Genomic DNA, 27,602 nt, shown 5'->3' with positions numbered 1-27,602 from the left:
ATTCCTGTGTTAGATAAAGTGAGTGTCTCTCTCTTGATGTCTCACAGATCCATTTGAGGAAGGTGTGTGATTGATGTGCTAGATTAAAATAGAATAAGAAACACTTTTAAAAGCACTGATAATTGCTGATGACAAGGGAGTGGTCCGCCATCCACTCATCCACCCATCCATCCATCCATCTATCCATCCATCCAAGATATTATTGTCACAGGGGTTATAGTGATACATTTTGTCCCTGCTGATTGTAGAGCATTGAATTGTATTTTTTTACACAAAGCCATTCTATTATACAGGAGGTCATCAAGTCGTCCAGTTTCAATAGCTTTCAAAAGCATATTCCTAAAATGTAAAATATAAGGACCTAAAAACGTTTCTTTTGTAAGACATTTTGGTAAAGCTCTTTCACTCCACTATTTCTGTCAGTAAGAACAGTCAGATATGCAAAAGCCCTTTTGTTTAAATCTCTACCTCTGATGCATTTGCATTTGACATGATCACACATACTGATTCTGATTTGCCAAACTTAAAATCTGAAATTCGTCTTACTTTTATTTCCGAGAAAAGTGTCACCAGAGCACATACTGCTCTTGAAAAGTCATGCTGGCTTCCACATCTGATATAGTATTATAAATAACTGATGTTACTTCTGGATTCCATTTGCTCAAGAAATAAAAGATGGCATGGTGAGGTGGTGGTGGTAATTTGAAATGCAGGAAATGTGGCAACAGCGAAGCCATTTGCAAGTAGATAAAAAAAGAAATAGTTTGATATGGAAAGGAAATAAGGAAAGAAAGGAAAGAAAAGGAATACAAAGAAGTGACACAATCTGTGGGCCACAGATTGAGGGCAGGGCAAGGCCAAGCGGGTAGTTCCGGGTCTGAAAAGTGAAGCCAATGCAAAGTGCTTTAAACCTGCATTCTCTCTAATGACCATCAGGGGGCGACTCCACTGGCTCCAAAAAGAAGTCCAACTGTATGGAAGTCTATGAGAAAATAACTCTATTTCTCGCTTGATTTATTACCTCAGTAAACACTTCTCAGTTTATGGTCTCAGTTACTAGTTTAAAGTCTTCTTCAATACAGCATGATGTCCATTTAATTTAAATTTGATAAAGCAGGGTATGCTTTAGGGCGTGGTGGTACGTTGTGATTGACAAGCCGCTACTACGGCAACAACATTGGTTAGGTAACTTAACAATGGTGTAACCCTAGATTCACAGAGTATAGGCGTAGCAGTAGCCGTTGCTATTTCAGTGTGTTTTCAGTTCATGAAAGTTAACTGTAACACTTTGGTGGCCTAAAAAAGTCTTGTTTGGTTGCATTTGGTTGTACTAAAAGACCCTCTGAGGAGTCGGATTTTAAGTTTTTCCATTAAGTACATTTTGTTTTAATAGTTTTAAGCCTGTTTTTCACGAGTGAAAATTAGCATCAGCATTAACATTATCACAGTTAACCATAGACTGTAAATGCACCATGCTAACCAAACTAGCAGCTAGCAGCTAGTGTTAGGGTCAGCTCCACTCTCTCGTCCAAATATGGTCACTTTTAATTACTTCTGGCTCCAAAAAATACGGTCAAAATGGCAAACTCGAGGCTTCAAAACCAGTGTCACAGTGGCTAGGTCCATTTTTTTTTTACAGTCAATGGGCAAGGCACCTCTGCCTCTAAAAGAGACAAACACAATAGAGGAATTATGGGTAACTGACTGCAGTGTCAGGCATTCATTCAAAAACGGATTTAAATCTGGCCTCATTTCAACACTTTCTTCATTTCACATAAACTTTAAATCCATTTATAATGTGCATGATAATAATCACACTTAGAGACCAAAGCACTTGCAAGTTTCAACACAGACTTGACTTCATACGTTTTTTGACTTTTTATTCGGGGATGAAATTGGGCTGGGATGTGGTAAGAATCACACCTTTTAAAGGAGGCAGTCAGCATCCATGCAGAGCTCAGCAATCTTCCCAAGACTGAGATATTTGATTCAATTTGGATTATCTTCAAACTGTATAGTAAGAGTTCAAATAACATTCATCAACATTATCTTCTTTTCCATTTGTTCATAGGTAAGAACTACATTTTAAGGATGCTCAAGAGTACACCAGTTTCAATTAGCATAAATAATGGTGCAATCCATGCCATGGTATATGTAAGCAGTGTTGTTTAAACCTATTTTACATTATGAAAGAACAAGACAGTCTTAAACTGGAGCCAAAAGTTAAGTAAATAAGTTAAGTTTGACTCAGTTTACTTTATTAACAACACTCCTCGTCTTCCAGTATAATATAATAAACTCACGTGAAAAAGGGCATGTAAAGTGTAAAACAAGTGGGCAAATTCCACTCAGAGGCTCCACAGTTTGGACTACTTCATGCAAACACTTTGAGCGCCTCATCATTTTTTCACCATTTTGTAGTCTAGTTGTTGTGCAGTGCGATAAATTCAATCCACAGAGCAACTGGAGTTCAAACCCATCAATACAACCACTACGAATACGCATCATCCATTTCTACTGCGTTGACCTTCTCCTGTCCTCTCTTGGCTGCAAGACATATAAAATTTTAAATCAAACCATTTCTTTATTCATCAGTTCATTTCCTTGTGTAGTTTCCAGCTGATGCAGCATTAACGGCGAGGGGATGTCTTTCCACAGTTTGTGCTTATCTGCAGCTTTAATGCCACTGCTTAAACTACTTTTTTTTCCCGAAAACTTCAAATGATATGATCGCTATCTCTGAAGCAACATTCTTAGTTATTTATTTATTTTATTTAAGGGATATCCTGTTGCAGAGGCAGTGGTCTGGTTTTTGTCTCTTTTGGATATTTCAGGTTTATTGCTATCTACACGATACTAATATCTGCTGCTATTATTTTAGTTTACCAGGGTGTTTACTGAAGCTGACTGCAAATTGTTCAGCACACTCTTAGAATTGCAGATTAAGTACAGAGTTTTGCTCATAAGAGGGGGTCTGCATATATTTTTGTGTTTTATCATTTTTCCCTTTTTACTTTCGGTGTCATGTAAATGCATGAGGACCATGTCTGTTATTCTGCCATTGAGCTATTATTTATATCAGTAAAAATGTGCATAGTGACCAAACTTCATGAAATTTTTTTTTTTAAATTATCTCCCATGTAGGTGCGCTTCAACACTTTCAATTGATTATTTTCTGAATTCATAGTCCCAGTGATGTGTTTGCTGGAACACAAAGCGTAAAAGTAATGCAAGTTGGGAAGATACTTTCACTAATTGCGCTTACCCACATGAAGCAAACAGTCCATTGGGGTGAATGTGCCGATTGTAAGAGGAGTAAACACACACACACACACACACACACACACACTTACAGCATGTGCTTTCACTGGCCATAATGCTCTTGAAGTCCAAATTTGATTAATTGCCATCATTATCTCATAAAATGTAGGCATCAGAGATGATACATATAAGCTCTTATATCCCTTTACAAGTGGACACCAGAGAGCAAATGATCACTAACAGCACCGCAGGAATCTGCACTGCCTGTGCCTTCCTGTAAGCGAAATGGAAAACAGAGGAGGGATGCAATCATCTGTGTGTGTGTGCTGCTGCAACATCATGAGACCAGCTACTCACCCACTGAAAAATAGATTTTATATAACTTATACTGTAAATTAATTATTGATAATGTGATATGAGACTAGATGTTCTACCATTTTGGTAACCCTAGTTCTCTCACTTATCCTAAACTGATTGTGTGTATTGAAGTAGCCTGGGCACATTTGGAAAGTTTTGTAACCAGATAATGTTACAAATAAGCAATTCATGCAAGATTAAACAGCTCATAGTATCACTTTTGCAGTTTCATGCACTCTATTCTATTGTAAGAGTTGCATTTAATAAAATCTAATAGTTAACATAACTGTATTTCAGCTGATATGATTTCATTTCATCTTTGTTGGCTTTCTGAGCTAAGAGACTAAATTGGACAAGGAGCTGTTGAGGTGGTAGATATTGATACTGCTATCATGTTCCTGAGGGGGGTTTAAAAACAGATGGTTTCCTGGGTGGGAAGGATCAGCCAAGTGCTTTCTTGCTTATTTCTTGGCTCAGCCCTCATGCAGATTCTCACTTGAGAGAAGCTTGTGGCCGGTTAACCTCTTTATCTCGTGTACAACAGTACATGTTGCAGTTTGTCCTTGGTGCAAGTGCAGGTCATGAGAAACAACACAGTAATGGTGCACACAAACTGAGTGGCTTTTCTGACAATGACAGCTTGGTTTCCTCCCGTGAATGTTAGCTGGAAATGTTGGTTTCCAGGGATAAGAGGGAATCCACCACATTCACAGCTGTGATGTTGATTAACAGGGGAAGAGGTGAGAGGTTTTTACATAAGTCAATCCTCAGCTCAAGTGTTTAAAGTGTGCTGAGCCGTGTGTTTTTTTTTCAGTGCGCTGCATCGCCAAGTTGGCAACCTCACATCTGGAGGGCAGTAGGGTTGTATCATCTTACAAATTGACAAACTGTACCAGACTTCATATACAGTACAATCAGTAGAGCACCCTGTGGTGCAGCAGGGCTGGCTGCTGCTTTATGTGGCATCTTGTTCTGATACCACATAAAAGACCACATGAAATCTGTCTTTCCTCAAGCGGTGAAGAGCATTCTTTCTTCTCCTTTTTCTGTCGTATATTCCTTCTCACCAAATGATGGGTTTAGTCGTATAATATCCTTGGGATAGAACAGAAAATCAAGAGCCATGCAAGCTGGAACATTCAAAGGCTCATATTGAATGAGTATAAAGCACATGGCAGAGAGTTAAAACAAACATAGAAGGAAACGATGAATAAGCAGGAGCACCAAAACACTAGGAGCCAAGGCTGGCACCATAATCACTGTTCATCAGTGTTTGAATATTTATCTTCCTTTTCACCAAGAAAATATTTTTTTCATAAAACAATGATGAAGACTCTTGGTTAAAGATGCTGCATTCATATTATTTTACTATTTTCTTTGCATGGCTTTAAGGCTGCAACTAACAATTATTTTAAAGGGGACATTATGCTTTTTCTGGTTTTCTGTTATTGACAGTATATACTGTTAATGTCTGAAATCTATGTTAAACATGGTAAAAGTTCTAAAACTTGAGGTTAACGCATGTAGAAATGCTTCCTACAAGTCAAAAGTCCAGGTTTTAACCTGCTCTGAACGCTGCGTTTGCAACATTGCAACATTTTTTTCTACCTTGCTGACAAGCTGACGAGCTGTTAGATCGTCACTTATGCCCATAAATGGAAGTCTGCCAATGGACAGCTTCTGGAAGCTGACCAATCAGAACAGAGTGGGCTCATCGGGAGGGGGGCCTTAAAGAGACAGATGCTAAAATGGCCTGTTTCAGACAGAGACTGAACTGAGGGGCTGCATAAAAGGCCAGTACAAGATAAATATGAGTTTTTTGAACTATAAATCATGCAAAGATATTCCAGTAGAGCCCCTGTTTAAAAATATAGACCTGGAAATATAGATAATCTGTCCCCTTTAATAGGTGATTTGTCAATTAGTCTTAGATAAATTAGTCCAGTATTTGGTCTGTAAAATGTCACCTTTTCCCAGATGTCTTCAAACTGCTTGTTTTATTGGAACAAAAACCCAAATATATACAATTTACAATGACACAAATTCATTTCCACACTACACTGTCACACAGGCAGTGGACTGAAGTGATAAAGACAGACAAGGAGTGACATACAATAATAGTCATCTGCTGGATTGAAAACCACTATGCAGCAAGCAGATGGCACACACCCCAGCCTGCTGAAGCACTCAATCACCTCATTAGACAAGTACTTCCATCTAATGTGCTTATAATGGAACACATGGCTGTCTTGTTGTAAGGATACATTCTGCTAGATGTGCTTGCTTTAACACCCAGTTTCCACTCAGAGCCAAATGTCAATGTTTAATTACATATATCTAACTCTCGGATATAATTCAAATATAATTCAATTTAGTGGACCCACGTGAAGCAACCAAGTGTGCGTGTGTCTGCTTGAGAGCAAGAGTGTGACAGCGAGGATTAAAATGCGGCTGGTAAGTGAATCATTTAATCCCTGGCTTAGAGACAGCTGGTTCTACAGAGAGCTGAGACACAACTCCTGTCTGTTGACTGAGGCAGTGGAGGAGAGAAGAAGAGAGAGAGAGACAGATAGCGAAGGAGAAGGAGGGAGAGATCTAAAAAGAAAAGGTACCTCTCTCTCCTTGATCCTCAACGCTAAGTGACCTAGACACATCTGGTTAATGGAGGCTGCCATTTGTTCAATCCTGTTAAATATGGAGCAGTGAAAGAGGGAAGGATGGAGGGATTGAGAGAGAGTTGGTAATGAAAGGAATTGATCTAAAAGGCTGCAGTGCTGGATGTAACTGAGAGAGACACCGATGTAATGTAATGACTCTCAAGCTGTGCACACAGGGCAGAGTGACCTAGTGGTTACAGACAACGTCTTGTGACATAAAGAGCTGCACAACACTGCATGTATCCTTTGACACATATCGGTTCTGCTGAACATTTTACCGGTTTTAAACTCTACTTCCATGTAGTAGTCATACTCATATCATACCCATACGTACTCATGTAAATGGACTGCACTTACATAACGTTTTCATGGTGAGCAGGATAAACTGCTTCCCAGCGCCTTTCCTTTACTCACAGTCACACACTAATGGCGGAAGAGCTGCTAGCTTGTTCTGCAATTTGGTGTTCAGCTTCATATTCAAGGACATTTTGACCTTGCACCTGAGCAACAGCTGCCCACAGCCACCCCTGTCACCAGCTTTAGGAGTTTATATCCACCCTTCACTGATGTTTCTGATGTCAGTGGAAGGGTGAGGAACTACAAGGAGATCGGTCGTCCCCTCTTCTTCTGAGATTGTCACTACAGCTGAACTCGTTCAACGCATTAGCCTTTCTGAGTTGTGAAAAAAAAAAAAATCTGAATATTTTTCTTTTTTAAAAAAAAAAAAAAGTATGAGCTAGAATCCAGTGATGAAATGCAACAAAGAGAAAGACAAGCTTGTCTAGGCAGTGCCATGTGGCAGCGCTATCAACATTATCAAGCATAAATGCCATCTAGCTCATAAAAGTGCCATTGCATTACATTCAGTGTGTTGATGCCAGGTATAAATGTTACCAAATGTGTATTGTAAACAACTGTTTTGTAAACTGCCATAAAGTACTTCATAATGCAGGCCAAGACCACTGCCACATGTTTCCACAAGGCAGTGGTTTAAATTTAGTCTGATTTTATTGGGAAATCTGATGTCTGGACTTTTTCCACTTTTACAATTTACATTCAGTAACACAAACCCTAAGATGTGGTACATGTAGATTTCTAATTATAACTTTCAAAACCACTTTTCCATGAATTCCGTTTGTTTCTGTAGCAAATAGGATGTCCCTCTTTGCCCTCCGTGACGTCACTAGCTTTTTAGTGGTGGATACACAATACTGTGAAGTAATTTAAAAAGAAAAAGCACAGTCACCATAGTGAAAAGAATAGATATCTGTATTACTTGCAAAATTAAATTCTCCATGTATATTATTTCAATGCAACATTAAGTAGCAATTGAAGTGAGTAACAAAGTAGAGTCCAATGTTTTTGTGTCTGAGCTACTATGAGTGGGTTTATGAATTGTTCTTTTGGTCCCATCAAAATGTAGAGACCTGCACTAACACTGCAAAGTTGTTTTTCCACAGCTGTCAGAGTGTTGTGGACTTCTGAGGAACTTTGGACAAAATTATCCACCAAATGGCATATTTTATATTAGCTCTAGAGGGGATTCACACAGTAAAAAATAAGTCAGCCCAGGTTTAAAGATAAACAAACTGATGGCTATTGGAGCCAATTAGGACATGCCCCTATAACTGGAGTTTATTTTAACAGGCAGAAGGTTCAGTGGCTCCACTAAGGGGAAAAAGCCCCCCAAACCCTCTTTGAAGTTCGTCTCTCGGTGGGCGGTAATGTGGCATGGCAACCACCCAAAGCCCACAAACACAAGGATTGAATAACGCCTGCCCAGTGTCCCTGCTGTGTTATATATCCCATATGCCACAATAAAGAAGAAATATGCAAAGTCACACACACCTACAGATATGCATGCAAACGCACGTACACATGCATACTCACACACGCGCACTTGATTGCATGACAGATCTGCTCAACGGTCCCATATGCAATCCTCTCCCAGAAATAATCCTTAACTTTTAAGTGGGTGTCTGAGAGGGTGGATTTCTGATTTCAGTATGCAAAAAGTTTAATGTGTGACAGTCAAAATAAATCCTTTGAATTAAGACAGATGTGTTTCTTTTCTAGTTTATAGGTTTATTGGCTCATTTTGCATGTGAAGTTATGAGAGACGGTTTCTCTGTCGGCCTCAAGTTCAAACAAGCTGTAAGAATATATATGGGTGTATTTATGGATCTTTATAGGCCAGGGGGGTTTAGCTAAGGGGCCAGTGAATGACAACACACACTGAGAACTGGTGGCAACTGGTCTTAGACATACAGACACACACACACTATCCAGACCTTTTCCAATGCTGGATTTGCTTCACCATTAAAAAAAACATAAAATATTAAGAACAAATGGTAAATGGACTGCACTTACATAGCACCATTCTAGTCTTCCGACCACTCAAAGCGCTTTTTTACACTACAAGCCACATTTACCCATTCACACACACACTCACACACCGATGGTGGCAAGCTACCATGCAGGGTGCTGGCGCAGCCATCGGGAGCAATTTGGGATTCAGTATCTTGCCCAAGAACAATTCGACATGTGGAGTGGAGGAGCCGGGAATCGAACCACAAATCTTCCGTTTAGTGGACGACCCGCTCCATCCGCTTTTCTAATTGCTTTTCTCGAATAATAGATATTAAGCCTATAAAATGTGCAAGAATGGTAAAAACTGACAATCACTGTTTCCCAAAGCTCGAGGTGACATCCTCAAATATCTTGTTTTGTCCCGTCCAGCAGTCCATAATCCAAAGATATTCAGTTTATTATCATAGAAGATTAAATACACCAAAAAGTGTTCACATTTGAGAAGCTAGAATCAGATAATTAAGTCATTTTTTAAATTACTAAAAATAATTACTTATAAAAATAGTTGGCAATTAATTTTCTGTTGATCGACTAAGAGTTCCATAACTAAATTCTTCCCCATTTTTCTCAACAGTGAAACTGGCACCATAACTATATGACGTCATAACACCAGCCTCCTGTTGATGCTGGAATGCCATTGGATGCACATCATGGGGGTCAGCATATTTGGGATCGAAGTTTAATGTAGTACTTCTTGGGTTCTCAAATTCTGTTGAACCTTGCTCATTTAAGTTCAACTTTGACCACAAAGTCAGGTCGAAACTAGCTGAGTACGCATCTACAGTACGTTCACACAGCTGCTCAGGAGAGCGTGGCCCCACTTTCCAGTGAAACTACTGACTTTGCTTTGTGCAATGTCGCACTTTTGCCTTTGGTGTGAATGCAGGGACATATTCCCATGAGGCAAGGTTTTGCCATTCTGGAAAGTTACAATGGCAGCAATAATTTGCTGATCCGTCCCAAAGCTTGCCTGGCAAACAGTAGAATTAGCACAATCCTACATGGTGCATGCCACTAAGTTAACTACCTGAAATGTGCACTTGCATGCATTTGATTTGCAAATGCAGCACGCTGCCCAGTGATGGTGAACAGACAAAAGTTACATTTTTAGCCAGACAATCTTGAGCTTTTTCGCTTGAAGTCTGTTTCAGGCTGCACTCAGAGATATTGTCGCTCTGAATGCAGCCTTACAGGGTGCATCCGTGTATGCCGTCTGTCTATGAGCATATGTGTGATACCTCATGTGTGCTAGTCTGACAACAAAAGCAAAACACCTCCTCACCTGTCAGACAAACTTCTCATCCCTTCAAGGCTTCAAACTTTAGTTGGTTCATTTTCACACGCAAGCTGTTTCACCCTCTAGCACACAAAAACTTCATCACATGCTATAATGTAGCTTTCCCCCAAAATGTCATCAAACAAAGAAAAGAAGTCAGGTTTTTATTTAGAAACCCCCAAAGCTCTGCTGCAGCTGTGAAAAGTACAACACAAACTACTAGGTGATGAGCAGTTATTGTGACACCACTGAGGGGTTATCTGAGAAAAGAGGAACCGTACCAGAAGGGAAGAACAGGTGGGATGCTGGTGTGTATGTGTGTGTGCGTGTTACACCTGCAGTAAGACATGAGCTGTCTCGATATGTGCAGTTTCATTAGCAAGAGAAACTGAGAGGAGCTGGACCTACAGCAATAAAACCGCTGCAAAGAAATGACAGCCCTGCTGTGGATCAGCTGATTCCTTCACAACCAGACACAGAAACCTGCAGTAGTGAGTTCATACCACAAGAAAGTCTAACTTCAAGACTGAAGAATGGACAGTTGAACATGACAAAATGAGGTGCAGAGGGAGTTTGCTTGCTTTGTTATCTGATACAGCTGTAGTCTGGGAAATGGGGTCAAAGTTCAAACTTCAGCAATACATCTGGTCAGGGAATGAAACAGGGTGTTATGAGCCACACATAGCCACACCTCTAGACTGACACAGGCGGCTTGTCCATGTGTGTACGAGCAGGCATGTGTATGAACCAGTTTATATTGTGGCCTATCTGTTACCCTTCTACATCTCCATTCCGATGCATCTCTCTCTATGTGTTGAATGTCATGGGAGCGGTGTGTGTGTGTGTGTGTGTTTTCAACTCACCTCCTGTGGATAAAGTTGTGATGCTATATGGTAATACGATGCTTGTCTAACAGAGCACAGCCCAGCTGCATAGCTAAGTGTGAAACTGTATACTCAGAGAATTTTAGACAGTAGTCGGAGTGAGATCCAAGCGGAGCTCATGTTACACTCATGACAGCCAGAGTATGGGAGGAAATAGAGATGGGGAAAAAATCTATTCTGTTTTCATAATTGTTGTTTGCACAGGTGGCACACAGGAAAGAAACAGAAAACAATACTGGAGGATACAATATACCTACGGAGATTTAACTTTCTGCAGCACCTGTCCTGGTTAAATCAAAGTTCTGGCACTATTTGATATTTCACAGTCATAGCAAAATCACTGCTTCAGGAACCAACATGCAGGTGCTGCTCAATTCTACATATTAAACATCAAATCAATCAAATCAAATCTTTATTGTCTATATTTATATGCGCAGAGAACAGTCAGTTGCACTGTACAATGAAATTCTTACTTTGCGTTTCCTTCCAGTCGCTAATTAAATATTAAACTATGAAAATTTAAACTATAAGCACAATACATACAAACTTTACAAAGTAAAAATACAAATACAAAATTAGATACCAAACATCTACTTATACCCTGTATTGATTGAGTCCAGTATTAAAAACATAACCAGAAATCCCCTAAAACAATCATAATAAAGTACTGCAAAAATATAGAGCTGTATTACTTATACATACAAGAATACATAATAATACTGGCTTCTTAATAATTCATTATATTGTGGGGAGGTCCCCTCTGATTCTTGTCAGTTGTGGGAAGGCCGCTAAGTGATAGGACGATGGAGGATGCTAAAGATGGCATAATAAAACTGGTTGCCATAGTAAAAGGCTGCCACATTACAATAATCAACAAATATCAAATTAACCAAAGCAAATGAGTGACAACAAAAACAACTAAACATCCAACCAACCAATCAACAATCACAAGAGAGTACACACTGTACTTGCATACATGCATAAGCAAGTACATAAACATGTATGCATAGAAACTACAGAACAGTTTGCTGTTGTCACCTCAGGCAGAAACTCCTTATCTATCCAAATCTGCTTGACATCAGCTTGGGAAAAAAGTAAAGATTTAAGACTAAAGCCTGTGTTCAAGGAACAAAAATAGAGAAAGCCAGATAAAGAATAGAGAGAGCCCCACAGTCCCAGAATATAATGAGTATGTTTTGTATCCTGCTGACAAAATCAGATAAGACCACTAGATAAGACTTCGGAGAAACATAGAAGTCTAAGAAGTATAGCTTAGTTTGTGGAGCTACTGGGTTTTCGTCTACCTCAGCAGTACTTCAAACAATGGAACAGTTTTAAGTAAGCACAGTTACAAAGAGTACTTGGTTGGTTCTGCAAAGTGATGTAAAAATGCACCTTCATTCTAATTTCACATTCAATAGAAATGCATTAAAACTGCAAAGCATTAATCCCTTTGATTTAAGGTACATCTCAAGTCTCTTAATGCTTCAACGGTTCCCTCACTTGCATCTTAGTCCCTCCCACTGAAGATGCATGGAGAGACACAAAGAAACCATTCGAGGAGAGAAGAGATGAGTAAATATGTTTTTAGAGAAATGAAATGTCCTTTCCTCTAAAGCTTCACGTGAAGTGACGTCCGTTTCTGATGAAGGCGGCAGCTGATCACAGCTGGATCCGCTGTCAGTCGGCTTTAACAGTTGAAGAGACTTCTGATGGAGTTTGTGTCTGCACACATGTGCGCTGTGTTATTACTAATAAAGGCGCAGTTATCACTGTCAGAGCAGCTGTTTTCTCTCTGTAGCCTGTTACCTGTTTAACAAATGCCTGCACATGAATAAAAACCTGCATTCTGTATTTATACTGTGTTCTGTGTCCTGATCAGAGACACATGAGTCATTTCTACTTTATATTATTTATTATTACACTTTATATTATTAATTAATTATTTGCATCTGTATTTATTGATATTCTCACTGTGAATCCATTGTTTAAAAACCCAGAATGTGATAAGGGTGTCTTTTGAACACTGGAAATTATTTATTAGACTAAATATTTCAGGGAAAATGGAAATGATGTAACTCATATCAAACCCTCAGGAATTTTCAGCCTCACCTGTGACTGAATGGAAATGAGAATAAATGATGTAAAATATAAATGTGTTTAAAAAGTCTTTCTTGCCAGACAGACTCTCCTTGACTTTAATTTATTCATAATAAAATTTAATGGGGGAAATAACAGATCATGAACAGACCATCTTTCTAATAAATGAAGAAAGATGTTTATGGTTCTTTTGTTGATCAGAAAAACAATTAAAAGATGTTTAACTAGACGGTGAATCAGAAAACAAATAAAATATAAAACTTGGGAGTGATACACTTGAGTTTATCTGTCTCCACTCCAGTATGAAACTGCGGTGACGCTGTGATGTATCAGATCTCTGCCTTCCAATAAGGGGGGCATGTTGGCTGGTAAAAGACCTCTGTGAAGGCTGTTCTCATGTATCTTCGCTCAAGGATCCTCAGAGGTCCCTCCTCACTCCTCAGATCAGAAATAAGAGCTTTGAGAGGGCCTTCAAAATGGCTGACCAGAACAACTTCCGGTTCAAGGCGAGGATCGGAGCGAAGAAAGGTCAGAGATTTGAGATGCACCAATAGACAAGAGCTTCTAGCACACACAGAAACACAGGGTTCATAATGGCGTCTTTGATGTTGAAATGACTGATTAAGCAATTAGTTGACTGAGGGAAAACTAACATTTTAAATAATCAGTCATTTGTAGAAGATTATCATCAAAAATGCCCAGCATTTATAGAATCCAATCAATGAAAGCATTTCCATCCTCTCTTTATCTTAGATCATTAAAAACAATCTTTGAGGTTTTTAGGCTTCAGGAATGCACAATGACCATTTGTCATTATTTTTTTTTGATAAATCATAGAATGAACATTTAATCATTTAAATTGGATGAAAAATAAATAGATTTAATTGATGATGGAACAATCATTAGTTTGCAGCCCTAGTTGTCTTTGATTGAGTTAGATCTGGTCAGTCAGTGTGATCAAATAGCTACTGCTTACCGTAGCTTTGTGATCCCGCATTCACAAAGCTGCCTGCAAAGTCTACCCATCAAAATCAACATACATCTTTTTTCGGCTAATGAATATGAAAAAATGTAAAATCTGTAAAATCACAAATAGTTTCTGTCAGGGTTCACTCAAAAACCGTGTGTCTCACTGAGTGTAGCTTCAGTTCTATGCCCATATTAATAAAAGTGAGCGTCAAAGCAACCATGGATTACAGACATGCTGTCAGAACTGAGGATTTGTTTTGCACCTCTAAGTTAAATAAATGTCAGCATCTGAAATAAAATCAATACACAGTCACAGCGTCTGTTAAATGTTCAGACAGTGAACTACAGCGTCTATTTCTGTATATAATATGTGACCTTAAGATTTAGTTTCAATTAACAAGGCTGCGATTCTATAACAAAAAACCCTTTTGCTTTGACCACATTCATAATAACATGATGAAATCACATGAATTAACTTCCATTATCATCTAAAAACACAGTAAAAGCCTACTTGAAAATTGTGGATAAGGTTTCACATCAGTGTATCATCAACAATGTACATATTCAACAGAGAAAGAAGTGTGTTCTGCTTTGACACTTGCTCGAGGCCTCTCTGCTTGGCATCGACAACTCCTCAAACTCCAGGTGGAAATGTGTAACGTCAATGTTAGTTGTATTGCTGAAATATTTCATCCTTTCATGACCCAGTTTGCATAAAGTATGGCTCTTATCCAGCTCTCTTTCTCCCTCCAATTCGTAAAAATCTGAAATGTGTCAATTTGAATTGATGAAAAATCCAAGAAAACAGCTCAGTCTCAGCCAGAAAGAAACAGCTGTAGACTCTTTTCCGGAATTGGCTTTCATTTAAAGAACAAATACATTCAAAAACTCATCAGTGTGAGAAATAGGAAACAACAGCTGCAGCGTCAGTCTGTGTGTGAACGAATAGGTTTTGTCAAAGTGACAACAAAAAAATGAACAATTAAGTGTTAAATTATCTAGATAGTTAATATCATTAGCTGAATCAAACTGTATTCATTACACATATTCACATCCTTTATCATGCACAGGGTGACGTCTTTGTCAGTAAGGGTAAAGAATAAAGTCTTTGGAAGAGCTGCTTATCGGGATGAGTTAATTAAACTTGGCTAAACTAAACAAGATCAAGAAGTAGAATGGATGTCCCTTATTAATATTACATCCATCACCATCAGTTAATAACCTTGTTAGAATCCCGCATCCTCCCACAAAACATGACTTTATCATGGTGTATTAAAATAAACCGACAGACTGAGGTGAGTTGTTGGCCGTTAAGCTGGCAGCCGGTGCTTGGGGAACTCTTTGAATTCACATTGACGAGTTTTCTGCACAGATGCACCAATCGATCAAGACAGAATCACAAGGATTCAGGAATCAGTTTTTTCCATGAAAAATATGAAACTTTGAGGAGTGCTACTGCGTTCCCCGTGTGTGAGACCTGACCTAGACCCCAAGGCGGGAAGGATCGTAATACATCTAATCGGGTTGTGTGCAGTGCATGTACATTGCAGTGGGTCTCGTACAGTATGTGGTAATATGTTTAATACCTGAATGGATACTATCAGCTCTGATCATGTGGTGCATAATAATCACCATGGAGATAAAGTTTTTTGACCTGAGATGGAGTGTTAACTGTAAACTGCAGGGAAAATGACATGTTTTGCTTTTCTTTTCAACTACCAGTGTTCGTTAATTGGTGCAGTATCACGCTGTTACCGGTGTTGGTGTCTCTACAGTATTTGGGTCTGTTCAGGTAGACCAAATTTTTGAGGTCTAGGTCAGGTCTAGTTATCCTCAGGTCCCTTTCGGATCATGTGGGGTTTTTTTTCTTTGGAAAATGAATGAATATACATTGGGTTCAGGTAGGTTTTCTACTAGTGAGATTCAGATTGGGTCCAAAATCCAGGACCTGTGAACACCTCTCGTCCAGGCTCAAGCTCATAAGGAGACTCTTAGATCGCTTCCGGTTTTGCTGTCTTTATTCCAATGTAATAATCAGTTTATTAATAACTGATCAAGGTCAAACAGGAATTTCTTTTGATTATGCTCAGTGTATCTTTATATGCAAGTAGTGTATATACTGGCTACCTGCACCAAACAACTTCTGTCATGATCCTGAACTTTGAGGTCATTTCTAGGTAATTCAAGTATAGTTTACAGTATTTGGAAAAACAGCCTGATCATTAAATTACTTGTTCCTTTTGTGAAGGATATGTAATTAGTTTAATTGCCACTTAGGGAGAGGCCTGCTGAGAAATAACCCTTTTTTGTTTGTCTGCCATGGGCTGCAGAGAGAAAAAAAATCTGCAAATACCTAATTTGCCAATGAATAATTGCTGAACTAATAGGCAAACACCCAATGTCTCCCAAATGTGCAATCTGTCTCTGTCTGTCTCTCTCTTTCTTTATTTCACTTAAGACATACAGTACAAACGTGCCCTAATTTTGAGAGCATACACTGAAAGTTAACTCCAAAGCAAGCATCAAATGCTCCCTCAGAGACTGTTTTGCATTTCCTTTGCTTACTCCTTTTTTGGGGGGGTGGAGGGGGGTTGGGAGCTGTCCTTCAGTTTGGCAAGAAATAAACTAGCGGCCAGAAGTGCCCATCACTCCTGTATGATGAAAATCAGTATGCCTCTTGCTCCGTAGAGCAACAGCCTTTTTCTTTATCCTCACACACATACAAACACGCATACATACTGCATTTATTACAATTCTGTCAGTTTCAAAGGGCAAACTTCAGAGGAGCTTAGTTGATACTTTGGGGTTTCCTCCAGTTCAGTTGGTGGGTCTCTGGATTATTTTAACTTTAACATGCAAGCAGCAGAACTCTAGAAACCACCATAATTACAAGATCGAGTCAGTCCTTTGAATAGCATTGGCAACCAAAACCTTGATCTAGTATATGACTGAAAGGGGGTGGGATGCCTGGTTAAAATAGGACGACCACATGGAGTTGATTTGGGGTTTGCTGCGTGGGGAGCCTGGGAGTGAAGCAGCTTGCTTCCAACCCACACTCACAGTAAGTCATGAAACCGGTAAGAGTCAATGGGAGACTGGAAGAATCATATGCAGCCAAAGAAAGTTACCCCTGCTTCACAGTTTTGTCCATTACAACTGTAAACTCACTTAACCTGGCATTAGGTTAAGCCTGTGCAAACAAGATGAAAACTCTGTATATACAAATAAAAATGTGTGTATACATCATTCTGTTTTATAAATCTCACTCAAGGTCAAACTGGGCACATGTGCACAGGCCTGATGTAATAGCACCTATAATCTGACATGCCATGCCATCACTGGCGGAAATAATGTATTTTCATTGTCATCATCAACTGTCGTCAACGTCAACAATTGTTGGAAAGGTAATGAGTTGAGTGTACCACATCCCTAAGAATGAACTTTATAATGTGCCTTTAACTAGCACAGTTTAAATGAATAGGTGAATAGTAATATGCCTAAACAGTGAAACTGACTGACTAATAGCGTCAAAGAATTACTTTGAATATTAGATGCCATCTTTCAAATAATTTTTCAACTGTGCATACATATGACCTGAAGTATGCCTGTACAAATTGTGATGCCATGCTCTTCTTCTATTAATACTATTTTGTGTGCAGAACATGGCGTATGCATGTTTTTTGTGGATATGCACTGTCTTCATCTGGTTTCTGTCCTTTACCAAAAATATTACCTTTGCCCCATGACTGCTAATGAATCTTTGAGGCAACGTCTCTCCTACTCATACTATTATACTTTAAAGTTGAAAGTAAATAAAGTTTAGTACCTTAAAGTAAAGAGTATATGGCCAAAGGTCTCTTATTTTACAATTCTTTTCTATTCACATATCAACATGAGGATCAGCTACAGTAAATTTAAGTTCTGGTTTCATGCTGTCAAATTTTATATTGAGATAAATATGTTGTCATTGACGGAAGGCATCAGACAGAAGTCTTGCAGCTTCCACACATTAGTCCCACACCGTCATGCTACAGTGAAACCAATGAGGTGTCTTGAGACCCTTATTGAATTGGTTTCCAAGGAAATCATAAACTCCTCAGTAATGCTGACAATATCCTAAAAAAAAAAAAAACAACTTGCAAGTCTCTGGAGAACTTTTACACTCAACAATTCTGAGGTGACAGATTGGATAGAGAGCAGATTGAAGGACTGATTTCCCTCTTCCTGAGAAGCTGAGAATGTGCTATATATTACATGCTGGACATTCACTCTCTGTCAGTCTTTTTGGAGAAATATACTCTCTCTACCATTCGAGTTCTTTCCCACATGACATTGTTCCTGAAATAATTTCCTCGCCCTGAATATGAGTCCCATGGTGCGTTTCTACAGACAGAAGGTCACACTGCTTGATGGAAGTGGGACAGCAGTGCTAAAAGTATCCTAATGATCCAGGCTGAGAGTGTAATAACAGATTTACATGGAAACTAGCATCCGGAGTGCGCTTCTTGTTTGGTTTAATATCCCTTCATAACTCCTCACCCGCTTAGCTGTTGCATACAACCAAATGATCAATAAATATCTGACTTGTAGAATATCTAACGGACTGAAGAAATGAGAAATATTTCTTTTTTTTATGTTTTCCATTTCTTGGTGGAATAATCCTCTTCCTCTTTATTCAACATATATCTTCTTCTCTTGACCCTTAGTATTTCAGTGCAGCTCCACCCCCTTGACTGTCGCCATATCCAGTTTTCTCTTTGAGTTCCCTCTCTCTCTAGGCCCCTGGGTATAATCAGAAAAACCATGATGTGCTGATAGAAGAAAGCCTCCTACGTGAGGAGCAGGAGGAAGATTGAAGGAGAGAGACTGAGAGAGTGAGGGGACTGAATATAATGCTGGTGAAATGTATACAAATTTGAGGGAAACGCAGTGCTAATGAGGGCGGTGGTACTGTTGGCAGCCAAGCTGGCTGTATGAGAAACGGGGCTTGGGAATGAAATGATTTCCCTATTATTCCCTTCTGAACAAAAACTGAATTATTAAAATGAACATTTTCCATCTTGCGCTCCAGCTTCACACTCAAGATTTCTGAACTATTCACCCATTGTTAGACTAATGGTACATGAGGAAAATTAGTTGGGATCCAAAGTTTGAAGATCAGATTTAAATTTGGCGCTGAAAGCTCTTAGGTTTGGTTTAGAAGTTAAACCAGTATTATTTACATGTTTGTTTTTCAGGGACTTTGTTTCAAATCATTATGATTCTATAAGGAGGAATTGAGGTCAGATGGTGAAGAAATTTAACAGCAAAATGAGAGTGAGAAATGGACTGATGGTGGTTTTCCTCATAGGCACACACACTTGCATAGTTTTAAGATTTTAGGGTCCTTACTCAAATGCGTAATGTCCATGTTTCTTTAATGAATAAATCTCTACAGGTGGCTGAATGTACCGCAATTTAGCTATTTTATCAACTGCTAATCTGGTCAGCTCACTCTTGCTTATCAAAAGGGAAAGCCCTGTGTGCTCAGGTAAATGGCTCCTTTGGGAGGTTTGGCAGTTTTGTTTCAGTTGAGAAAGTACTCCTCACAAGGAACATAATATGATGAGTAGAAAACATAGAGCGTATTACATTTCAGTTGTTATGAGTCAGTTCCCTCAAGTGCTGAAATTGCAAATTGGCGCTGTGCAGTGATATATCAAGCTGGAGAGCAGCAAAGCTATAAAATGAATACCTCTGATCTGTGCTTGAGTGTATGGTCCAGTTATTTAACTGAGGACACATACCATACATAAGATTCACAACCATAACTAAATGCCAAGTGATGGAGCATCACAGCAATGAAGTGTAATGGGACTGGATAGGATAGGATAGGAATGGATAGGATAGGATAAGATATGAATGATAGGATAGGATAGGACAGGATAGGACAGGATAGGATAGGATAGGATAGGACAAGATAGGACAGGATAGGAAAGGATAGGATAGGATAGGATAGGATAGGATAGGATAGGATAGGATAGGACAAGACAGGATAGGATAGGATAGGACAGGATAGGACAGGATAGGATAAGGACAGGATAGGACAAGATAGGATAGGATTGGATAAGATAGGATAGGACAGGACAGGATAGGATAGGATAGGATAGGATAGGACAGGATAGGAAAGGATGGGATAGGATCAATGATACAGATCAGAGGACTGTTTTATGGTTAGATGGTAGTCTTTTTGTTTAAAGTCCTGAGTGAATAGCAGTTTTAAGACTCATGCTGACAAACACACCACCATTACAAGCATGGACACACACACACACACACACACACACACACACACACACACACAAACACACATATCAACTGTAGAGAAAGAATTATGTATACAATCATCTGATCATATCTGTACTTTACAGCTCTTCCAGTGGTGCAGAATGATGCTCTCTGTGTGCCCTCTCGCTCCCTGCTGCACCTCAGTGACAAGAAATCAGTCACTGGCCAACTACTCTTCAATGGAGCTGTTCACATTAATACTCTTTCTCTCGCTGTCTTTCATTATGAACTAGGAGCTGAAGTTAGATATGTTGTCTAGGTCTTGTCTTCAGGATCAGTGATCAAACATGAGAATATCTGTTTTTACAACAAATAAAGCAAAAACGAATAACTGAGAACAGCATACTCTTGAGTTAACTTTTTTTTAACTTAATATGGTGTATCCTCCTCAAAATCGCCATATCAATGATACAGAGTTACCATCATCTTCTGGTCAAAATGCTTCAAGGAGATTTGCTACCTCAGCTTGCTGGTATGGTAATATTTGCAGTGGCGTGATCACTTACTTTAGTAACAGAGTTAAAACTATGAACTTTGCTATCTGAAGCAGGCCCTTGGAGGTTCAAGAGCTTCTACAAAAAGAATTTATTTCTGTGCCTTCTCTAAAGGACAGAGAAAAGAATCCATATCTGACCCCCCCCCCCAAAAAAAAAAAATATAAGACCTATTCTGACCTGCAGGAACTGTCCAAAGATCCTTTCACATGCTTACTCATAAGAACTGGTCAAGCTGTGTGACTGGTTCAAAACGATAAACTTGAAAGGCACTTTCATGTCTTTGTGGTTTCTTGGCACAGGAAGATCCTACATTTTACTTTTTAGGGTGGACCTTAAGAGTACAGCAAGTTACTTCTCAGTTGCTCCTTTTTCAAAGTATGTGGACAAAGTGATATATACACTGTTGTGGGAATGGATGTCATTTTTGTCCTATAAACTCTGACGGAAGCAGTGTATTAAGCCATATTTTGGTGAAACAATGATTGTTTGTGTCTTACTTAATATACCAAGGGAGAGCAGAGAAATGGAATATGCTAAAAGGGTGGTTTGAACAATTTCTATGGCAATTTCTATTTCTATTTCTTATATCATTATTTCTATAGTGAAAATGTGTCACCACAGCTGCTCTTCTTCTAGAAGGAGGAAACTACAAACAGAATACGGTCACCATGCCAGCCTACAGAGTGTGAGTGCTTGATACTCAAAAGATTTTGGTTTGGGTATTACTTCAAGATTACAGAGTCTGATATTCAAAAGAGTATCACACTCTAAGAGTGTGGAGTTGTCAAACTGGAAAAATACTTTTAAATATAGATGTACCAAAGATTCAATATTTTTTGTGCATTGGCACAGATTCTAAAGTCATTCACATCGGGGCTTCTAGCAAATTAATGCTCAGACTTTATTTAGGAGTTTGACAGCCAAAGTGTCAAGTGAAATTATTGTTTGAAAGGGTTTCTCATCAAAAATAAGCAGGGAAAAGAGTAAAAATTGAGGCAATGATAACTTTTACTGCATGAACTGTCTTACCTCCACCAAGAAGAATACTAAGTGCAAGTCCACAGAACAAATATGGACATTTTCAGGTCGGTACCCATCAGTGGACTGGCAGTTTCTTTGCATTTACTGGCACATGAAGTGGGGCAAGGCATCTCAGACATCACAAAAAGAGTAATGGCTCTCAGATACAGGCTGTGCGGAGGCTGCAGTGCAGTACCACTTTGGACTGAGCGTATCACACAACTCTATCTAGAAACGCAGAAAGCTTCTATCTTGAGTAGCATTTTCTCTACCATGGTAAATGGAGGAAAATCGCTGCTGTTACCACAGCTTTTTATCTGGTGACATCGCTGTGTTTGTAGTGTCATGGTTCACCTAATGAAAAGAAAAAAAAAAAAAAAAGGGCCAAAACCACAAAAGGATTGTGCGGATTTTGCGGCTGCTAAACCTGTGCAAGAGACAAAAAGATAGCGTGTAATTCACAAAGCACCTGCAAAGGGTGAAATGCACCGCAAACTGTGCTGCCAAGCAAATAGCGTCATGGTGCACCTGTGCCATTTGCATGTATGTAAATTAGGTCATATTCATACATTTGGTGCAAAATTGGCCCCTTTCTATGCAAATTAGCCTCATTGCAAAAACAGTCTTACTAACAAAGACCAGCGATAATTGCCACTCGCAATTAGGGTGGAGTTGTTAGTGTCTTCAGAAAGTTGGTGTTAACTGCGTGCACACTCACTCTTCACTCACTCTCTCTCTTCAAATCTTAAAGCTTGTGAGGCTTGAATGATATTGAATTGATATTCAATGATATTAAAGGCAAAATCTACTAGTCAGACATGGGGGGATCAAGTGGGTTTGCGGGCTTATCTCGGATTTAAAAATAAAAATAACAGCGCTGACAAAGGTCAGGATTCATCCATACAGTAAGGGGCTGCTTTATACAAAGGATTCCACCATATAAACTTGGAACGTGTGTCTAACAGTTGACTTGTAGGTGTGAAGCAAAACACAGATTGTTAATTACAAGAATATCCTGACCATATGTCACCCATCCATCTGTGGTGGTTTTCAAAACACACTCCAAACGCAACTTGCTGATATTTGAATAATTCATTACACCAAAAAGGGGTTATGAACGTTGACAAAAGCGGTTCCATAATTCCTTTTAAACCCAAAAGTGTGATGGGCAGCCATATACATTGGGACATCCTGGCACTGCACAAGCGGACCTGACTGCTGTCTCAAGAGAATTTGATAAGCAAAATAAGCGACGCAGACTGGTCTTTGGTAAGCTCAAGGAACACTAAAGTAAGTCAGTTTTTTAACCATCATATTACTGTCATAGTCATTTTCTATGGTGTGGCTCTTGTGTCGGTTACTTTTAATTTCATTGCGCTTGTCTCAAGTGTGTGGGTGCGTGGATGGCTCTGCACACACTGCTTGTCTCTGTGTGTATAAGATATTTATCTCCTGAGTGCTGACTCGTGATGATAATGAATGTGATGTTGATTTAGACTTGCTGCAGGATGCGTTCGGTTGTGGAGTGGATGTTTGTTGTTCGATATTGTTTCATCTGTACATTTATGTGTAAATAGGCTTGGCCTGTTGTGCGTGTTCATCATGTACTGTATGTAGATGTGGCGATATGTGGTGTCGGGCTAAAAAAGCGTTCTGTAACGTTACTCAATACTCATAAATTAGTAATATAGGCCTATGTCTGTTTCAGTGCATAGGCTGTGCCCCCCACCCCCTTCCTCGTGCCTTGAAATTATGCCTCCCCCCCCTTGTTCAGATGTATTCCGTGGTCCATGCATTCAACGACACCTGAACAACATTATAGTAAGATTTGTAACACGTTTCAGACCTACCTGAGCCATATTAATAGCTGTATTTTGATGTAAATCTCAGTAGATTATGTTATAGATGCAAAATACTAGAGAAGTACAAATACATGAAAATTTGTTTGTGATTGTAGAGAGCGCTAGTGTGTGTGCACCTCTGTTAATTAAAGACACGCAATTTGAGGCTTTTGTGCTCTCTGCAGTTTTCATTATGGACCAATCTGTGTGCTGAAATGTGGAGAAAAGCTTGAAATACTGGAAACAGCTCCGTTTACTCGTACTCGCTCACTAACCAGATGCAAAATGAGGGCAAATTGCATTCAGCTGCAAAACTTTATGGGCGTGTTTGTGTCGGCATATCATTTGCGCAAAATCTTTTCTGAATAGGACCTCAAAACGGGGAAGATTGCGGGTGCAAATGCTGCGTAATTCACTGTGCTAATAGCTAGCACAATCGATTCTTTGTGGATTTGGCCCTATGTGTAGTCCTCTATGTTTTTGCAAGTTACTATAGCTTCAATCAGTAAAATACCTATTTTTTGTGTACCCAGTATGTCAGCACATCAAAGCTGTAAATGAATGACGTGAAGGCAATTAATAAGAAAGGTATTAATGTTCGATAACAACAATTGCCCTAAATGTTTAGGGAACAGACAGACGCTGACACACTGATTGTCAGTCACAGGTCCGACTGTGCAAAAAAACAGATTTTCTCATTTTCACTTAATGACAGTCCTCAGTGTTTTCAATCTGCTTTGCAACTGGAGCACCATCATTTCCCTTTGTCTATTTTTCAACCGATCATCTGACTGACTGGTTTAAATTTATGTGTACGCTATGAGAAAGAAAGAAAGAAAGAAAGAAAGAAGTGACAGATAGTATACCAAAGATGAATAAGTTTTAACTCAGAAGAAAAAAAAAACTAGACAAGAAGTTGAAGTCCAAGGTTAGGAGGGCTATTCTGTTAATGTAATAGCCCGTTTCAATGTTTTGGTTGTTTTTGGCCAGAACTACACAGCACAGAATAAGCCTGTACAAGTCCTGATGAACACCCTGTCAGACGTGGCCAAACTGACCTTTTGGAAAACCAGAAAAACATTGATGCGGAGCTAAGTGCAACAGACCGTGTCCTGATGTCAGAGCTGTTGGCATTCACCTCAGCACTGATTCACAGTATTTCACACAGATAGAAAATGTGGATACCGTAAGATTACTGGGCATAATGTGTGTGCTGCCTTCTCTTAAGAACAATTTCTTAGATTATGTGACTTCAGTTGAAATTCAGGTAGCCTACATACTTTTTATTGTTCACATTTAAATGATCTTTGTCTCGCCCACACGCAGCCTTAGCTAGATTTAAAATGATGGACAACACAACCTCGCAAATAAAGTGTTAAATGTTTCAGAACATAGCGACTCAAAAAAAAGGACACTTAAACACACAACTTAAAGCAAAAAAAAAAAAGTAAACAAATAGAAATGATCTATTTTAGAGCTCTTGTTCTGGTCTTTGTTAAGAACTTAATCCCCAAGCGTAGGTTTCAGAAAGAGGACTTTGAGCGCTGAAAGAAAAGAGACAGAGAGAGAGACAGAAGTAGGGAAAAGCAGCAACATAAACTGATGTTGCCCAGAGGAAAAATGCATCTTTAATGGGAATGAAATGATGATGGATGAAGGATTAAAAGTCAAGAACTAAAACCTTTTCAAACAAAATGCTGAATACTCAATATTTTACGTACAGCGCTCTCCATTTATCTGGATGAATGGATAGAATATGAACACACATACAGGATATACTCTTCCTATTTGCAAGTGCTTTGCTCTTTTAACCCCTGTCTTGATTGTACTATACGCCACACATGCTGCGAGTCTGTGATGATGATGTACAGCCACTGCCTACTTTATAATCTGTGTGGCTTCCTTCATCACTCATGAGCAGAGCAGACACAAGGAAATACATTTCAGTGAGCTGTTTATTACATGTTTAGTGGTGACTGTGACAATTAATAAGCTGAAAAGCTTCTGAACACACACACACACAAAAAAAAATCCCAAGGCTATCAGTGATGCCTTAGACTCGCCACAATCGGCTGATATTTCTTTTCATAAGCAGTCACAGTACAAATCGATTCGTTTATACCCTTCAAACGGTGGAGTCCCCTATCCTTTAGTTGAAATACAGCGATTGTCTGAACTTGGCTTTCTGAGGCACAGCCTTGATAAAATAACCTGTAATGACTTATGGGTTTAGTGAGCTCCAGTCGTCTTGTTAGCTCAGGATATGTACAATGTCAGCATACATACTGTGGAAGAGATCCAAGGCGCCCCTTAACAAATATTTATGTTTTACAATGAACTTGAGGAACACTGACTCCCCCCCCTCCCTTGTTTGAATGAGGTGACTCCTGCTCTGGAGAATAAGCTCCATATACACGTTTTTATTTGTCATCATCACACAGCCTGTACAGCGACTCTGACCCGAGCATTGGACTGCAGAGCGCTGTTAAAATTCAGAGCAAGTATCCGGAGAAGACAGCGCTTGCTCTTTCCTGGACGTTCAAGAGTAGCCCACAAGTAGGAGAGGAGATAAAACATGACATAACAGTGCCCCACAGTGTAGTAGTGGTATACTTGAAGACGAAAAAAAAACACACACCTTCCCACCTTTACTGGTGCCAGCAGGTGGAAAAACTTCCGACTCCCCTTCGTGCATAAGTAGGTAGAAAAGGTAGAAAACTTACCACCCCCATGTCCAGCTGCTCGGTAGTCAGAGAAGGAGCCGCTCCTGTCAGAGGTAAAAACCACAAAATCGGCACCAGCAGCAGCATCTCCGGAGAAATATTCCTCATCCACTTGTGAAGAACCGGGGAAAGCATGATGCCCTATGACAGGCTGATCCTGCAGGGCTTAAACATCGACCCCGACAGCCGCATCCGCGGGATAAATCACACACCGACCCTCCTGTAAAATTTGGCCAGATAAGTCTACCTCACTGTTGAGCGCAAACACATAAAACACATTAAAACCGGCGCAGCTGAAAACACTTAAAAGCATCAGAGCAATTTATTTCCAACAAAACTGCACTTGGAACTAACACCTAAGTGGTCATAATAAGACATAAACTGCATATTCTTGTCTTATATCAAGTCCATCAAAGGTAATATCCCTGGAGCAAGAAGCGCGAGCTCCCCTCTCGGTCGTTGCGTCTCCAGCTCTGGAAGATGAAAGCAGCTGCGTGCGGTTGTGTCGCGAGGAGCAGAGATCAGCTTCAAGTCAGACGCAATCACCTGTTCAACTTCCGGACACAGTGCTCAAAATAATATTCCTCGTTGTTGGACTCGATAATGACATGACAGATGCGTCATTTATTTTCACTTCAACTCTAGGACTTAAATCCCTACATCTAAAATATAAAGATTAAGCTTCTAAGCATGATTATATGACGTGGGATGCTCAGATGATAACATTTTTTGACCATAGTAATATTAAAGATAACAGTGCTGAAATGATTCATGAAAAATAACCTGTTGAATTTATGTAAATGGGTCTCAGTTTGAACAGTTTGATCACAATATGTGATAACTTCAATCAACTCAAATCAAAATTTATTTGTACAGCACATTTCAAACAACCACAGTTGACCAAAGTTCTGAATAGGCTTAAAATATCAAAATAAATTAATATAAAAGTAAATAATACATAAGAATAAAAGAAAACAATGGATAATAATAATAATAATAAAAGAATGTGACACAACAGAAGATGGAGTCACAGTGTCAAGCTGAACTCGAACTGAATGCCATGTGGGCCCTCAGCAGTGACTTAAAAGTTTCTAGGGTCTGAGCAGTTCTTATATGAATAGGTAAGCTGTTTCAGAGATTTGGGGCAGCCACCGCAAAGGCTCGATCGCCTTTATTTTTATGCCTGGATCTCGAAACATCCAAGAGCATCTGGTTGGCTGACCTCAGTGCTCTAACTGGAGTATGATGATGCAGTTCTGCTACATAAGGTGGTGCCAGCCCATTTAAAACCTTAAAAGCAAGCAATAAAATCTTAAAATC

General features: G+C 39.3%; 1 protein-coding gene across 1 annotated transcript in view; it reads right to left on the bottom strand.

The window, feature by feature from the left end:
• Positions 1-26,808, bottom strand: part of mmp17a (matrix metallopeptidase 17a) — a 93,706-nt gene extending 66,898 nt beyond the window's left edge. Inside the window, exon 1 of the mRNA XM_067574739.1 lies at positions 26,283-26,808. Within this exon, the coding sequence (XP_067430840.1) occupies positions 26,283-26,417 (135 nt within the window). The 5' untranslated portion in view covers positions 26,418-26,808. The remainder of the gene's footprint in view (positions 1-26,282) is intronic.
• Between the last annotated feature and the right edge of the window lie 794 nt (positions 26,809-27,602).

The sequence above is a fragment of the Thunnus thynnus genome, chromosome 19, assembly GCF_963924715.1.
Source record: "Thunnus thynnus chromosome 19, fThuThy2.1, whole genome shotgun sequence".
In the NCBI taxonomy this organism is placed as follows: Eukaryota; Metazoa; Chordata; class Actinopteri; order Scombriformes; family Scombridae; genus Thunnus; species Thunnus thynnus.
Note: the sequence above shows the minus strand (reverse complement) of the source record. Positions and strands in the feature narration are given on the sequence as shown.